Source organism: Oryza glaberrima, chromosome 3 (assembly GCF_000147395.1).
Source record: "Oryza glaberrima chromosome 3, OglaRS2, whole genome shotgun sequence".
In the NCBI taxonomy this organism is placed as follows: Eukaryota; Viridiplantae; Streptophyta; class Magnoliopsida; order Poales; family Poaceae; genus Oryza; species Oryza glaberrima.
In genome coordinates, this window is record NC_068328.1 from 11,464,617 (window position 1) to 11,480,112 (window position 15,496).

Here is a 15,496-nt window from a genome sequence, read left to right on the forward strand (position 1 = left end):
TTCTATCCCCAAGTTTTTTATGTACCCATTCCAAACCAGTCATGGCAGGTTGCCTATACTCAGCTCTAGTCAAATGCTTGTCAATGTGCATGGCATACTGGTACATACCGTACACATAACCGTCGTCATCATCATCCATCAATGCAATGATCAACTCGTCTATCTCATCCTCCCAACGCTTAAGCCGACGACGCGACTCCTCATAACCTGATTGGTCGTCATCCTCCACATAACCTGATTGGTCATCATCCTGTCAAAACAAGCAATGCAAAATATTAGCAATGAAAAATATATAGACATGATTAATATGCATTTCTTTCTCAACCATGCATTACATAGTTCAAATCAGCAGCATACATAGAATTCATCAATAGTAGTACCATGCTAATGTTTAAATAACACACATCGAGAACATAGTCCAAACACACAAATACATGCACCATACATCCGAGTGAACATACGGCCATTAGTACATAAAGTAGGAAATATAGCCATGACAAAACATTAGCTGGACTAGTTGTCAACCCCTGCATATTTCTTGATGATGAGCATCCTTCCTTCAGGCTCGGTGACAATGAACAAGTCCATCACACTTTGATACTCGATGATTTCGAGGACACCCATGAACAATGTTGGGGTCTCAGAGGGAGTTACCCCACACTCCTTTGCCAGCTCGTTAACTTTTGCCACCTTCCGCTCAATAGTTTTCCGTTCTTCCTGCATAGCATCCTGCTTTACTTGCATCATGGTCTGCAGGACACTGAGTTTGTTCCTTGAAATTTCGTTGTACTCACTCATGTTTCTGTCCATTACCCTCACTGCTGGACTCCTAGACTTCTTACTTAGACTCGAGGCTGTGGTGCTCGTGCTGCTTGTCCTTTTGTTGCCGACACTAAGAGGAGTCAGCTCATCGTCGTCCTCATCATTATCCGTTTCATCAGAGCTGTCGCACTCTACAGGCTGGTCGGTAGTCGCAACAAAGGATGTAGAACCATCCACTGCAACACCCTCAAACATTCTGTCCATTTCAGGCAAATATTCAGGCAAGCCTTTCCTGAACTTCTTCCAATCGGGATGTCCCAGTCCAACGAAAGCACATGTCATGACCTGCTGAACTTAACATGTGTTCACAACATTAGAGAGACATGACCAATTTACCTTGGTGTTGGCAGCCCACCAATCATCCTCGGCGACAACAGTCCCATCAGGGTTCCTTCCTAAGCCAGAGCTAGAGTGGAGCTTATTACAGAATGCCCATTGCTTCCTAAGCTGCCTGTGTCTCCCCATGAATTGCTCCCTGTCGTGAACTAAACCAGTGGCTTGGAAGTACCTCTTAATGATGTCCCTCCAGCTATTTTTTTGCATAATACCGCGAACATAGTTTCCTATGTCCATTTGATGGCACCAGATGGAACAGAAGGTGCGAGTATTTCTCGCTGACCAATTTGCCTTATCTTTCCTAACCTAAATGCATCAATAGTTATGGAAAACAACACCGAACATGTGAACTAAGTTTGCATTTAACAAAATTTTAAACTAGTCGGAAGCAGGCAATCAATTGTAATTGGAATTGTTGTACGTACCGGAATACCGTCGTTAGCATCGGAGTGCTCGGCCGCAAGGTCTGAGAGATTGCGGCGCACTGATGCGCGTGATGCAGGCCGTGCGCTCACGGCTGCGCCGCCTCCACCGACGGCCGCGCCTCCTCCGACGACGACTGCGCCTGCGACTCCTCCTCCAGCGCTTGCGGCCCCTGCTCGTCCTCCTCCAGCGGCCGCGCCTTGTACTCCTCCTCCCCCCGCGCTGTGAGTGGGCCGGATTCCGAGGGTGCGAGATATTCGCCGGGGAGGAACTCGAACGGGCGGTGGAGGAATTTCGATGTTGTCGTCGTCGGCCTGCAGCATGCCCGCGTACGTAGCCATTTCCGGCCACCCGTCGCTATCATTGAGGTCGAGCGACTCGAACCGCACCCGGGCGGTGTTGCCGCTAGAGGAATCAGGCGGGGGATGCGCCGCGTCAGCGCCGACCGCGCCCCCTCGGCGTGCGCACCAAGGCCCGGACGCAAGGAAGTCCTTGGTGCAGCCGTCGTGGCCGTACACGTCGTCATCGTGGCCTTTGCCGCCTTTGTTGCCATTGTAGCCGCCCCCGTAGCTGGCCATCGCGGGAATGAAGGCGGATCTGGGCGCCGACGGTGAATCGGAAGGGTGGGCGGCGGCGGTTGGAGGGATGACGTGTGTCGGCGGGAGAGGGACGACCACACAAGCGGTGGAAGAATTGGAGTTGGGCGGCGGCGGTGTGAGAGACGACGGGCGGCTCCGCTATGAGCAACGAACGCCGGAGCAGCAGAACCTGCTGGATCTGGGCGGCGGGGGTCTCACGGACGGCGAGCGGCGGCTGGCTGTTTTAGGGAGGGCGAGAGGCGGCTGAGAGAGGGAGGGCGAGCGTAGGGGAGGAGGGGGTCGATCTGGGAGGGGGCGGTGTCAGGGATGGCATGCGGCGGCGGTGGGACGAACGAAGGGGCGAGCGGCTGTGTTGGGGATTTTGGTGGAGCGACGAGGAGCATGGTGAGGGGTACTACTCATCCATGGGTGAACAGTAACTGCACATCTGCCAAAAAATTTTGCCCCCCGTTTAGTTCACAAAACGCAAAAAGTGGCCCCATGCCAAAATTCTTTGGCCCATCCCAAAAGATTTCGCCATCTAAACCGGGCCCTATCCATGCATAACCGTACGACGCCAACGAGTCATCATACCTGAGCTTAAGCTTAGCCACTGCATGTGTCGTACCCCGCTCGCGTCTTCCCCTGAGCTTGTGCCATTCCCAAGCTTGGTCGATGGCTGCCACTTGCCACATAACCCGCTTGCGTCGTCCGCGAGCTTGGCCGCCACTGATCCGGGATACCACCATTGTTCTCGAGCTGTTGGTTCAACCTCTACCCGCCATCCCCAAGTTAGTCTTCGCCTGAGCTATCCTAGGCTCAACCTCGAGTAGTGCTTGCAGTCGGTCCATTGCCTACTACCCAGCAGCAGGAGGAGACAGCGGATATGTTGCCATTGCAGTTGCGTCAGCCTACAACAACAGACAAAGAGGTTGAATTGGCGGCTCGCACATGGTGATGGCATCCTGAAGTGGCGATGGGCGTCAGACGAATGGTGCGGAAGGGCAGAAGGAGTGGCACGAAATCGAGAAATTCACATCTTCGATGTATAGATGGCTAAAAGGCCCGGCCCAGGCACGGCTAGGCACGGCCCACCAGCCATCAGGCTGGCATGGCCCGGTCGGCACATCGTGCCGGACCGTGCTGGCCCATGGATTGCACCTCCGGCCTAGGCACGGCCCACCAGTAGTCGGGCCGTGCCGGGCCGGCCCAACGTGCCAGTGGAGGGGCCCAGGCACGACCCTGTGGTCGGGCTGGGCCAGCATGGGTCCAACCCCCGTCGGGCCGTGCCGTGCTTGGACCGGGCCAAAATGCCATGCCGTGGGCCAGGTTGTCGGGCCTTGGGCCTTTTAGCCATTTATACTTCGGTGACACGTTTTAAAAGAAGGGTGAATTTGAGGTAATTTCTAAAAAAAAAACCCCGATGAATTGAATGGCAACTAGTAAAATTTATGGGGAGAGAAGATTAGGAAGGAGCCCAAAACTAGTTTGGTCTCTGGTGGTATTCTAACATGTAGACATGGGTTAAGGGTAACATTTACGAAGTGCCATTTGGGTGAAGCCTAATATAATTTGATAATCTCATCTTTTACTCTACAATGTATCAACCGCTGACAAAATTTAAATTTAAAGTTATTTTTAGGATATTTTCAAAGATAATATTTAATTATTTTTTTTAGCATTGACATTTTAGGGCTCTGTTTGGCTATAGTTATAGCGCAGCCAGCACGAAAAGCGCTGCAAACATATAAACACCAAGCCAGCAGCTGCATCATCAATTTTCCAAACAGATCTTTAGTCGCTAAGTATCTTATAAGTTTTACTCCCTCCGTCCCAGAATATATAGAGTTTTAGAGTTGGATACGGTTATTAAGAAAGTAGATAGAATTAAATAGGAATGAGTTATGATTGGCTGAGAAATGGAGGTAGGTGAGAAAAGTGAATGACGGAGGATTATGATTGATTGTGAAGGGAATGTTGGTGAATAAGTTGTTATATTGTGCAACAAATCCTAAGTGCTAAAGTTGTTATATTTTGGGACTGAGGGATCAGTATTTATAAATTATTATTTGATCGCTAATGAGCCATTTGACATGCAATCAATCAACTTTTATTAGTGAAGTAAGCGTAGCACAACTGGTTAGGTTTCTTATAGTGGAACCAGTTCACCCACAATCAAATCCTAAATTTAACATGGTGCTCTCATTTACAGCTAATTATTATTTTAGTGGTAGGTGACGTATCCGTCGACAACGAGATGTCCGTAGTGACTTCGTCAATCTAAAAAATGTCGACAACGAGATGTCCGTAGTGACTTCGTCAATCTAAAAAATGGCCAGTCTTTTGAAGGTGTTCAGAGGAATAGTCTGTGTACGTTTATAGGGATGTACATGTGTTATGAGTATATACATTTTTATTATGTTCGAAAAAAATGTAAGCTTTTCTTCTACTCTCTCTATCCCATTTTAAATGTAATTGTAAGTTTCTTTGCCCAACGTTTGACCAAAAATTTTATTTTTAAAAAATATGATAAAATATAAAAATAAGTTATTATTTGTGTTTTATTATCTAATAATAATAAAAATTATCAAATGTTTAAGAAAGAAAACCGCAATTACACCTAAAATGAGACGAAGGGATGATAGGTCTGCAGCCTGCAGTTACAGCTATCCCGCCCTCCCATGCTTCGAGCGTTCCTTCCAGTGACTTCCATGACCGGCAGCTAGATCTCATCTCGCACGTGGAATGACCGCCTCGAGGTCTCTCCTCGCCGTCATCCTCCTGGCCGCGACCGCCGCCGACGTCGACGCCCTGGTGTTCGACGTGCCATCGGGCGGCTCCAAGTGCCTGACCGAGGAGCTCCGCCGCGGCGCGCTCTCCCACGCGTCGTACCGCGTGGCCGAGGCCACGTCGGCGGCGTCCTCCGCGGTCTCGGCGCGCGTGGCGGGGCCCCGCGGCGAGGAGCTGCACCTGACGGAGGGCGTGGAGGCCGGGGAGTTCAGGTTCGAGGCGGCGGAGGACGGCAGGTACACCGCCTGCTTCTGGACGCCACGCTACTTGCGCGGCGCCATTGTCTCCATCGACGTGCAGTGGACCACCGAAGTCCGCGACCACGCCGGTGGTGCAGGCTCCCCGCCAGCCGTCGCCGCCGCCAAGGAAGGCCACATCGATGTATGCTCTCTCTCTCTCCACTACTACTACTTGCAGATTAGTTGTCACTAGATCAGATAGTGTAAAGATCAGATTTAATTTAAGCTACAAAATTTGTGTCGATATAGTGCTGGACAAAGCTATAAGTAATTAATGGGTTTAATGTATTTTAGATTTCGTCCAGCGGTTTGTTTAGAAATTTGTCCGCGTGTTCCGTTTATGAAACGGAAATAAGACAACTACAAATCTCATTTAGATGGTCAATGAATATGGAAGTGATTGATCCGTGTGGTGCGTGAAGGTGATTCTGGTGCCAAATGCAGTGTGTACAGGTGATTTTGATGTTTCACTTCATTGTAATTCACACAAGTATAATGGGGATTAGGAATGTAGATGCACACGCTTCTGTAAGTTGAAAGTCAAAATTAGGTGAACAATGGTAGCATGTAGTGCCTCTGTCTTAAAATATAACAGCATAGAATAAGATAGGATATATCCGTACTACGAATATGTACTGGCTTTATCGAGATTTGTAGTAGAGGTGTCTAATCTGATCTTAGGTTACTATAATTTGAGACAGGAGTCTGTTTTTTTAATAGCTGACGTTTAAAGATTAGAAATGTGCCTATTCATTGTGTTGAGCTCAGTAGGATGTAATTTAATCTCAAGGGAGAATTAAATTTAAAAATATACTATTCATTCGATTTTTTCTCACGAATATTCCGGATGCAAATTTTTTTACAGAAATAAACCGTCGGTCTCGCACAACCGTTGCATGAAAACGACGTGGGAATGACGTCGCAGACGGTATCGCGCAGAAAGCGTGAGCCGCACGGGCAGCAGCGTGAGACCGCGCGATCTTGCGGATTAGAATAGCAAGACTGAGCAGATTGAAAGGGATGTCTCGCGGTCTCGCTCATTGCATGAGCGATAGCGGTTCAATGCCGATGTAATTAGCGGTTAATTATCCTAATTATTGATTAATCACTAATTAGGATAATTAACTATCCTAATTATTAATTAATCACTAATTAGGATAATTAACTGCTAATTATTATTAGTTAATTGTATATTAAGTAATTAATCCCTAATCAAATCGAGCCGTTGGATAGTATCGTTGTTTGATTTTGCGAGACCGTTGGTCTCGCTCTTCCATTCCGCGAGACCGTCCGCGACGTCACTTTCGCGCAATGGTTGAGCGAGACCGACGGTATATTTTCATAAAAGAAATTTGCATGTCGAATAATACTGAGAAAAAATTGTATGAACAGTGCATTTTCAAATTTAATTCTCTCAAGGGAGGTCTAAAAGCAGTATTATAAGAATTTTCATTTTCGAATCAGTCCTGTACGATATTTTTTTCATTTTCGAATGTCCTTTCCTAGTCGATGATTGGAGAGTTGAAGAAATTGGAGGTTTCTACTCGGCTCATACATGAAGAGATGATTTCTCTCCGACGGAGGTACGGTACTCGAAGACTATTCAAGTTCTCTTTCCAATCTAACATTGTTGCTTATTGATCTCTTTTTTTTTTCTCTGCCAGCGAGGGTGAGATGCAAAAGCTCAACGAAGACACGACCATGAAAATACACTCGTTCACCCTGCTATCGCTGGCAGTTTGCGTTGGAGTTGCAGGGCTGCAGCTGTGGCATCTAAAGACTTTCTTCCAAAAAAGACACATACTTTAGGGACTAGATGGAACAAGGAGGGCCATGCCTTACTGATTTTTTTTTTCAAAAAAAAAATCATGTACAAATATATATAGGGTCTTGCCTCTCTCCGAGTTCATCACTGTACATTTATTCTTCAGAAAGGAAATTAGTGCAAGTCCATCTCATACGTTTGCTTGTTTTCTGCAGCATTTTGTTGGTTGTTTCACTTATCGGTAATGTGCTCCAAGAGTTCCAGACCTTGAAAGTGCCTGGTGTCATTTGGCGGTTTACGGAAGAGCGGTCACCAAGCTATACACATGTTTAGTCTTTGGGATGTTCGATGCTTTCTGTAAATTATACCAAGCTAACAAAAGGGTCACAATGCCGGCATATTTTCATGAAACTAAAGCCCGCATAAGTACATAACAGAAATGGGACTGAAGGAGACACATCTATGCATCAGATTATAAGTCCAAAAGAATGAAAAAAAGGCTCTGATATGGCTTTGCATTAATACAAAAAAAAATCCTTACAATGGTCAGTACTTAACATCTGCAAGCTATATTCCTCATGTGTACGTCAAGGTGTAGGCGGCCAAACAAATAGAATCGAAAATGGACAACAAATGGTGAATCAAGTAAAAAAAGAATCTAACCTCAAACATAAGATCTACACTCCCTACTAAGTCGGTGAACTAAGCCAAAATTATATGCTGAGACCTTCCTTTCTTTCATAAGTTATAGCCAAGCTATTTCTGCTATGATGAAGATGCAACCTCAATGGCACTACCAAGGGGCCATGCTGCTTCAACAAATGAATTGCTATAAGGCACCTTCTTTACCAATGTAATATCCTGGTAGGGATCCACACCTGAAAGAACAGCAAACAGAATGAATTTAAAAATGTCTAAATCTTACAAAAAGTATCGTGTTTTTTTTCACTTTGCATTAAGATATACCAAATCCATCCACAAGTAACGTGTACTGGTAGACTAGATCCATGCAAAGGTATGGAACGTTCTCCACTGAAACATCCGGGTAGGTGGCCTGTGCATCCTTCACATTCAGTTTACAAACACGTCGTGCAGCTTCTTCGAAGTCTGAGGGTTTAACGTTAGCAAATGGTGCCTTCGGGTTTACAAAACCGGCCTGAGCAGAGAACAAGAGGCAACTAGATGTATTGCGCCAGTGATCCAACAGTAATCAGCTACTGGTAGATTCAAAAGTTTTGTTGCCACAAGGACTTACCTCAGCAGCCCGATCGAAGAAAAATGATGCAACAAAAAGATTCTTCTGCCCATCTCCTCCACCACCATTCCACACACCACCAAATGTACATTTCATGTGAGTGCATGCTGGTTCGTCAACTTTGAGAGCTCTCACAGCAACAGCCCTGCACTTGGAATAACTTGCACCAGATGACAAACCTGATGCTTCGAATATATCGTCACCATATCTGTATTGTCCTGTGTACAATTTACAAGGACAATTAGAATCCGGTACCATCTTTCCAAGAAAACGTAAATTGATACAACTGAACAAAAAAAAAAGGAGAGAATTTCAGAAAGCTACAACTATTTTGTTAAAATTATCAGTATGTTGCAAATTTAACCAAGCATTTCAGATAACTCCAACTATAGCATATATGATTTTATCAAAAAGCTGCAAATTTTATCTGTTTGACAAGTTTGGGCCCACCTGTCATATACACATGAAATACTCATGCTGTTGTAAATTGGACCCAGATGTGACACGCACAGAGTGAATAAAATTGCAGTTTCTGATGAAATTATTTGTTGTTATTGCAGCTTTGTGAAATACCTAGTTAACGTTATAGCATAATGATAGTTTTGAACAAACAATTGCAGTTTGTGAAATTTACTCAGAAAACAATTATGGGGTAAATGGTGCATGTGTGTATACATATTTTCTAAATTTATACATTGCGACCATAATTTGCCAATAGAATAGTCATTCTTTTACCAAGGCCTTCAGAATATCGAAAATGATCTTAACTAATATTCGATGATTGCAGAATTTCTCAAGGAAATCCAAATGACATTCTGTATCTTGGTTTCTGTTTCAATAATGAGCTTTTGCTCTTTCATGTTGACATAGTTTCAATGAAGTTCACAGGAAATCTATTTAAATTTCCAAGCAGGCAGATGAAGATAATATCATGTCGGCTTTGTGGATTAAAGAAGATGCGGGCAACCATACCATGATGTCCTTCCAACATACAGTTGCGGTAATCATTGCCTTCACCTGCTTTTAAGATCTCTGCTCTAGCCGCCAGCAATCCATAACGCAAATAACTGTAGAAAGCAATGTTTCTTGTTATTCCATGATCTTTTACTTGTGATGTTGGTTCCAACATTTGTTCATCAAAATGTGGTAAAAAGAAAATGTTCCATTTCCATGTCAGATTTAGAGTAACAAAAAGAAGTGATAGATTGGAATCGCAGTGTAAATAACAGTGCAGAAATCACTTTGCAGTCATATGTACAATCTTCACTGATTTCATAGATGGAATAGATTTTGCGATGCCAGTGCCAACAACAGTTCATCAGAATATTGTCAACAACATTGTTCATGTCACATTGAAAGTGACAGCAAGAAGTAATAAAATCAATTGAAGGACATATGTACTGACATCTGCATTGCAAGGAAACAATATCCTTAAGTTACTAGTTCAACTTCTCAACTTTCTTTTAGCCCAGGTGTGCTTTATTCTATTTCTGTAGTTGCAGCTTCCTAAATAATGTCAGGGTTCCTCTCTTTACAGTTCTAAAACACCTAAGGATTGAGATTAAAAAAAAATTACAAGATACAGCAAGGCAATCCTACTAGAAATGAAGGCTAGTCAAGAATTAGTTTCGCCAATATTTCAATACTTATGACAGATTTTAGACATCATTAGTACGATATCTTGGTACAAATAATAACGATGTAAAATATCTGTAAAAAACTGGAATGCAACAAACCATTTGACGTGTACCTGTGAACATAAAGATAATATGTTGTTCCCTTAAGTAGAAGCTCCTTCACATATGAATCTTCACCTTCTGCAACTGGAGGAGCCTTTCCTGCATCCTTCTCTGAGATGCCATAAGCCATTTGGACAGAACCACCACCTAGATCAACCACTCCAACCGTGTGTGAGTAAGGCTTTCCCAAATTTCCCAACAGATAATTGATGGTAACCTAAAAAACAGCAAAGAAGCACTCATGTAATCATGTTGATTTTTTTTTTTTGTATGGAGTACAAAAAGAGCAGCATATGGAGTACGGACAACTTTGTACTTCCATATAAGAAGGGGCAAGCAGGCAAGTGGTGGCAATGAACATTGCTAAATCCAAAGGAACACCAATCATAGAACCTTTTTATATTTGCTAAAATAGACTAAATAAGATAATGATCTGGGGCATAGAAACAAATTAACTTTCCATACCCACTGGAATGCACCTTCCTGAGATCCATCTAGAACGGTAACCCATTCTGGTTGGGATCTGAAAGAGCTCTTGTCTTGAAGAAGATCCCTTACCTAAAGAATTCAATGACCAAGTAACAAAAATTACAAGAGAGTACAAAGCATAATAAATCTTACAATCTCAAGTGAGATTATAATAAAAAAAGGCACAGTCCAATCTTGACAGGAATAAGATATGCTACAGCTAGCTTATCACAAGGACAATTTACCGCTTGCAAAATTTCTTCAGACTTTTCAGTCCCTAATGCTCTCAGGCCTGCAGTAGCCTGCATAAGGGTGAACATCACTTCACAGAAAAAAGATGTTATGGAAAGTCAAAAAAATGTGTTTTTCAGCTTCCATTCCATAGAGTGAAATAGAATGGCCTCCACTCACCCCAACCCTGACAGGAGTTTGCTCACGTAATTCCACAGGAACTACTTTTTCAGCTTCCTCTAGAAGAGAAACAAGTGACTTAGCAGCTTCTTGTGGGTCCATGGCATAGGCACTGAGGCCTGGTTTTTTCTGGCAAGAGGCAAGAGAAAAGGATGAAGGTTCAGATAAAATTGTACATTCCCCCAGTTCTATCCTTCTTCATTTATATTTAGAAGTTAGGAGTCTCCGCAACAACTGTATGCATGAAATTTTTCGAGAAGTATAACATCTTAATCAAGGAAGTAAACTAGTGGTGCATACTTCTCTGAACAGGATGTAGCTCTTGGCAATTTTACAATGTATCTACCTAGAAATCTATAATCGACACATACTTTAAAGCTTCAGATAAGCTTTACCCGGCATATATAGCCCAAGGCCCAGTGCCTGTCAGCAATTTATACAAATTTCAGAGAACAATTATCTACAGTATATAAGAATGTTCATACACTCTCAGATTTTAATTCAACGTCCATCTTCAAATAATATAAAGGGGTAAACTGATCAATAACACTAGAAAGATCGCATGTTGTAAAATCACATTGATATGTCAATGACATATCGACCTTGGTCCCAATTCTCACCTGAATGCTGTTTTCCAATCTATACATGTTTGCAAATTGCATTGTTCCTAGAAAATTTTCCCAAATATTAATGCACTTGCAAAAATATTGGAGCATCTGGATGGCATCCACATATATGTGTATTTTCTTGCCACTAGTTTCAGCTAGTTTGGAAATACAACCCAGTTCAGTACTAAGTAGTCTTAAATTTGAAGTTAAAAAAAATTCACAAAGATTATTTTCTACACCGTATCTTTTGTCTCAATACTCTTACAAAAGACCAGCTAATTATGTGTCACACTTACAATGTTGCCTGGCTGAATATGAAGCAATGCATCTGATCACAGGCATTCTAAACTTAAGCAGTGCGCCTAATTGCAGCAAGCCAGGCATAATAACAAAGACAGGTTAAATTGTTAAATAGCTGTGAACATCAATAGGTGGTTTCATGGTTTTAACGGCTTGCTGTCACCAACTAGCAATGTCAGCACCAAATGCTACAGTTCAGCATTTCATAGTATGTTACTCACATGTGCTTGCTTTGCAGAAACGAAATGATCCCATTTCAAATTCTAACCAGGATCAATTATCCCTATAAGCATGCTAATATAAGATCATAACAAGACCTATCCCGATCGGATCCACCTGATAGCACCCCATATTTCACAACTAAAGATAATCAGCCAAAAATGAAACGCGGCCAATTCACCTGCTTGAACAGCTCGATTTCCTTTCCAATAGGCAGCAGATCCAGGTTCCCATCGAAGCAGTACACGTGCACGCGGCTCCCGGAGCTCCCAGCATCAAATATCACAGCGTACCTGGTGGATCCGTCCCCAAGTCCGCTGACGGCCCGGGGGCCCCACCTCCGTCCGGCAGCGGCGACGAGCTCACCGGCAGAGCCCTCGACGGTAGCGGAGGCGGGCGCGCGAGGCATGAGAAGGAGCACGAGCGAGATGAGGAGCACCGGCGCGAGCACCACGACGAGGACCCCGCGGAAGCGGAGGACGCGGTCGGACACGGCCTCCCCCTGCTGCTGCTGCTGCCGCGCCCCGGCGGCGGCCGAGAAGCGGCGCATCCTCGCGGCATCCGCGGCGGAGGGGCCGGCGGCGGCGGCGAGGTCATCGGCCGGGAGTAGGTCGGCCGCCGAGGGCGAGCGGTAGCGGATGCGGCCGTTGGTCGGGGACGGCTTCACCGCCTCCTGCTGCGGCGGCTCCAGGGCGGCGGGTCGGGTGCGGCCGCGGCGCGCGGCCTCGGCCTCGTGGGGGCGCGTGGCTGGAGGTGCGGCTGCGCGAGATCTCCCCCGTCGCGGCTCACGGCGACCGGCGGTGCGCTCGGCGCCGGGGCGGCATTGCGTGCGGTGCGAGCGATCGGAGCGGCGAGGTAGGCGGATCGGTGGTGGTTCGATCAGGGAGGACGGATTCGTGGTGGAGTCGCGCGCGCCGCTCGGGGAGAGCGAGACCGGGACGGATCGGACGGTGCGGTTCGGCTCGGGAGTCGGGACGAGGTGGTTTGTCTCGCTCGCTCGCGTCGCGTCTCCGGGGACGGGAATGGGAACGGGAGGTGCGCCTTGGGCCGCGGCCGCCACTTGGCTGCACGCTGCAGCCTTTGGCTCTCTCCGCCTCCGGTGGTTTTTACGTACGTTTCTGGGTTGAAACTGCGTGTCACGCCAATAATCGTGCTCTCATCTTCTTATTCTTCTTTTTGTCTTTTTGTCATATATGAGCGTTTACGTTTGAAAGTGAATAGAAGTTATGACTTATGTTTTGAAAATATGTAAAAAAAAGGGGTAAAATGATCTCGTTTGGCGTCTATAACACGGCTCAACCGGTTAGATTTCTAATGGTGCAACCAACCCATTGTGGTTCACATACTAGATTTGACGCACGTGCTTGTATTTTCGACTAATTGTTTATTTCAGTGGCAGGCAACATACCCGGACAGCGCGGCGCACGTTGTGATTTTGTCAATCTTAAGATATATCAGCGAAGCGTCTGTGATGATTTTGTCAATCTCAAAATACACCGATTCAGTCTTTCGGATATGCTTATAGGGATAGGGTATGCGCGTGTTCATAAAGGAGATTATGTGTGTGTTACGGGTACATGCTTTTTTATTATGCTTCTAAAAAAATAAAAATTTTAAATTTGAATACACATCTACCAGGGGAAAAGCATTACTAGGAAAAAGAACCCAGTCTATTGAAGGATATCGAGCTTAAACTGAAGGGCCGTTAGTTTGGCGCAATATTTTGTTGGGCCTTTGTTGGAAATTAAGAGAGATGATGGGTGGGAGGCGATCAGAGTAAATGGGCCAGAACATTACTCTACCGGGGAAAAAGTAATACAAAACCAGATACGCGGCATACCTTAACTATACAGACCGTTCATCTGAGATCTTTCGGTGGTTTTAATCCCGGTTTTATCTACATGGCAGCTAAGTCAGTGTGGAACCCACGTGTCAGCTTGCCACGTCATCTCTCTCTTTCCCTTTTCTTTTTTTCTCTTCTTTTTTTACTTCTCTTTGCGGCAGGGGAGTAGCAAGAACGGGCGGCGGCAGGCGGCGAAGGCGGCGTGCGAGCGCGCGGCGGCCGGTGAGCATGGTGGTCGTCGGCGTTGCCATGGTGGTTGTCGGCGTCCTCCTCGTCTCCTCCTCCTCCGCGTCCGGGTCCAGCCGCGGCGCGGTGGCCCCGCCGCATCGACGGTGTGCCCCGTTTCTCCCTCCCTCGCCAGCCGTCGGGACGACCCGCAGCGCTTGCCGCGACCTCCACGGCCACCTCCTGCGCGGCCGCGAGCTCCGCGTCGGCCTCGCCGACCGGCCCCAGCAGGAGGCCCCTGGAGGACGGGGTGGCGGAAGGGGCGGCACTGGAGGAGCCGGAGCCGATGGAGACGACGAGGAGGTCGTCGACGCCGGCAGTGAGGCGGAACTCCTGCTTGTTGTGGAGGACTTGGGTGATGGCGGCGGCGGTGGGGTTGCCCATGGCCGCCACCCCACCCGACGCCGCGGCGATGGCCGTGCGCCCGTCGACGGAGCGGACTGCCGTGGCGATGGTCCCGGCATCGGTCTTCTCCTCGGCAGACGGCCGCCCTCCTCACCGCACGGGACAGCAGCAGGCCAGCAGCGCCGCCCTCCTCCTCCCGCCTCCTCGCCGGCCGCCTCTCTCATCTCCGCACGCGTACGCTTGCACGGTCAGGGACCCGGAGCACCCGTCGCCGGCGTCCCCGACGGAGAAATCCAGCCTGTACGACCGCCCGGGCACGGTGCTCACCTCCTGCACCATCGCCGTCTCCATGCCGGACACCAGCTCAACCGCGCGGGCGCCGCCCGGCACCGCGTAGTGCGCCGCGTCGATGTACTTGACGGACTTGGTGGTCGACAGGATCGTCCACGGGGACAGCGGCGTGTAGTCGTCCTCGTCCATGGGCGGCACCAGCACGCCCCAGGACGTGTTGGGGAAGATGTACGGGCCCTCCTCAAAGCCCCCATTCTTCAGCATGTTACCTGGTTCAGTTTGTTCGATTATTTCACTGTGAGCACATCCTAACTGTATTCAATTTTGTAGAGATGCACACTGATAGCAGCTTTGTGGAGAGGTTAGCACCCGGCTCAATTAGTTAATTACCTTTCGTTCTTTGAGGAGGTTGCAGGGTCTTAATGGCGAACGAGTCGATGAGGGGGCCGCAAGCTTCGTCATCAGAGACACCGGGGTTGTGGACGATGAACAACACGACGCTGTGCTTGGCCTTGAAGGCCCAGGAGTAGGAGTCCCAGCCGCTCGGACCCGTTGTTGCCGACCGTGGCCAGCTCCTCCTTCTTGGCGAGCATGGCACGCAGCACGACGCCCAGGTCGTCGGCAAGCTTGGCGAGGAACGCCTAGATGGAGTAAAAAAAAGGAAGAGAAAAAAGAAAGGGGAAAGAGAGATGACGTGTATCACGCTGATATGTGGGGCCCACGTGGGACCCATGCTGACTCAGCCGTCACGTAAGCTAAAATCGAGGTCAAAACCACCGAAGGACCTCGGGTGACCGGTTTTGTATAGTTAATGGACCCCGCGTATTTGATTTTGCGGT

General features: G+C 47.1%; 2 protein-coding genes and 1 pseudogene across 3 annotated transcripts; 2 read left to right on the forward strand and 1 right to left on the reverse strand.

Moving 5' to 3' along the window:
* The first annotated feature begins 4,876 nt into the window (after positions 1 to 4,876).
* LOC127767128 (transmembrane emp24 domain-containing protein p24delta9-like) lies at positions 4,877 to 7,362 on the forward strand. The gene is made up of 3 exons (XM_052292356.1): positions 4,877 to 5,330; positions 6,695 to 6,771; positions 6,853 to 7,362. The coding sequence occupies exons 1-3, from the start codon at positions 4,905 to 4,907 to the stop codon at positions 6,995 to 6,997; spliced, it is 648 nt and encodes a 215-aa protein (XP_052148316.1). The 5' UTR covers positions 4,877 to 4,904; the 3' UTR covers positions 6,998 to 7,362.
* On the reverse strand, positions 7,362 to 13,009 carry LOC127767126 (probable apyrase 1). 2 transcript variants are annotated; one of them, XM_052292354.1, is made up of 9 exons: positions 12,135 to 12,999; positions 10,827 to 10,955; positions 10,661 to 10,717; positions 10,413 to 10,505; positions 9,959 to 10,164; positions 9,181 to 9,275; positions 8,209 to 8,426; positions 7,920 to 8,109; positions 7,362 to 7,831 (listed from the first exon to the last, which is right to left on the reverse strand). In XM_052292354.1, exons 1-9 carry the CDS (start codon positions 12,501 to 12,503, stop codon positions 7,719 to 7,721), a joined length of 1,470 nt encoding a protein of 489 aa, XP_052148314.1. In that variant the 5' UTR covers positions 12,504 to 12,999; the 3' UTR covers positions 7,362 to 7,718. The 2 variants fall into 2 exon arrangements, with proteins under 2 accessions (XP_052148314.1, XP_052148315.1); XM_052292355.1 differs by lacking the exon at positions 7,920 to 8,109 and having other exon boundaries at positions 12,135 to 13,009.
* Positions 13,010 to 13,829: 820 nt separating this feature from the next.
* On the forward strand, positions 13,830 to 15,038 carry LOC127767127 (uncharacterized; annotated as a pseudogene).
* Positions 15,039 to 15,496: the final 458 nt, after the last annotated feature.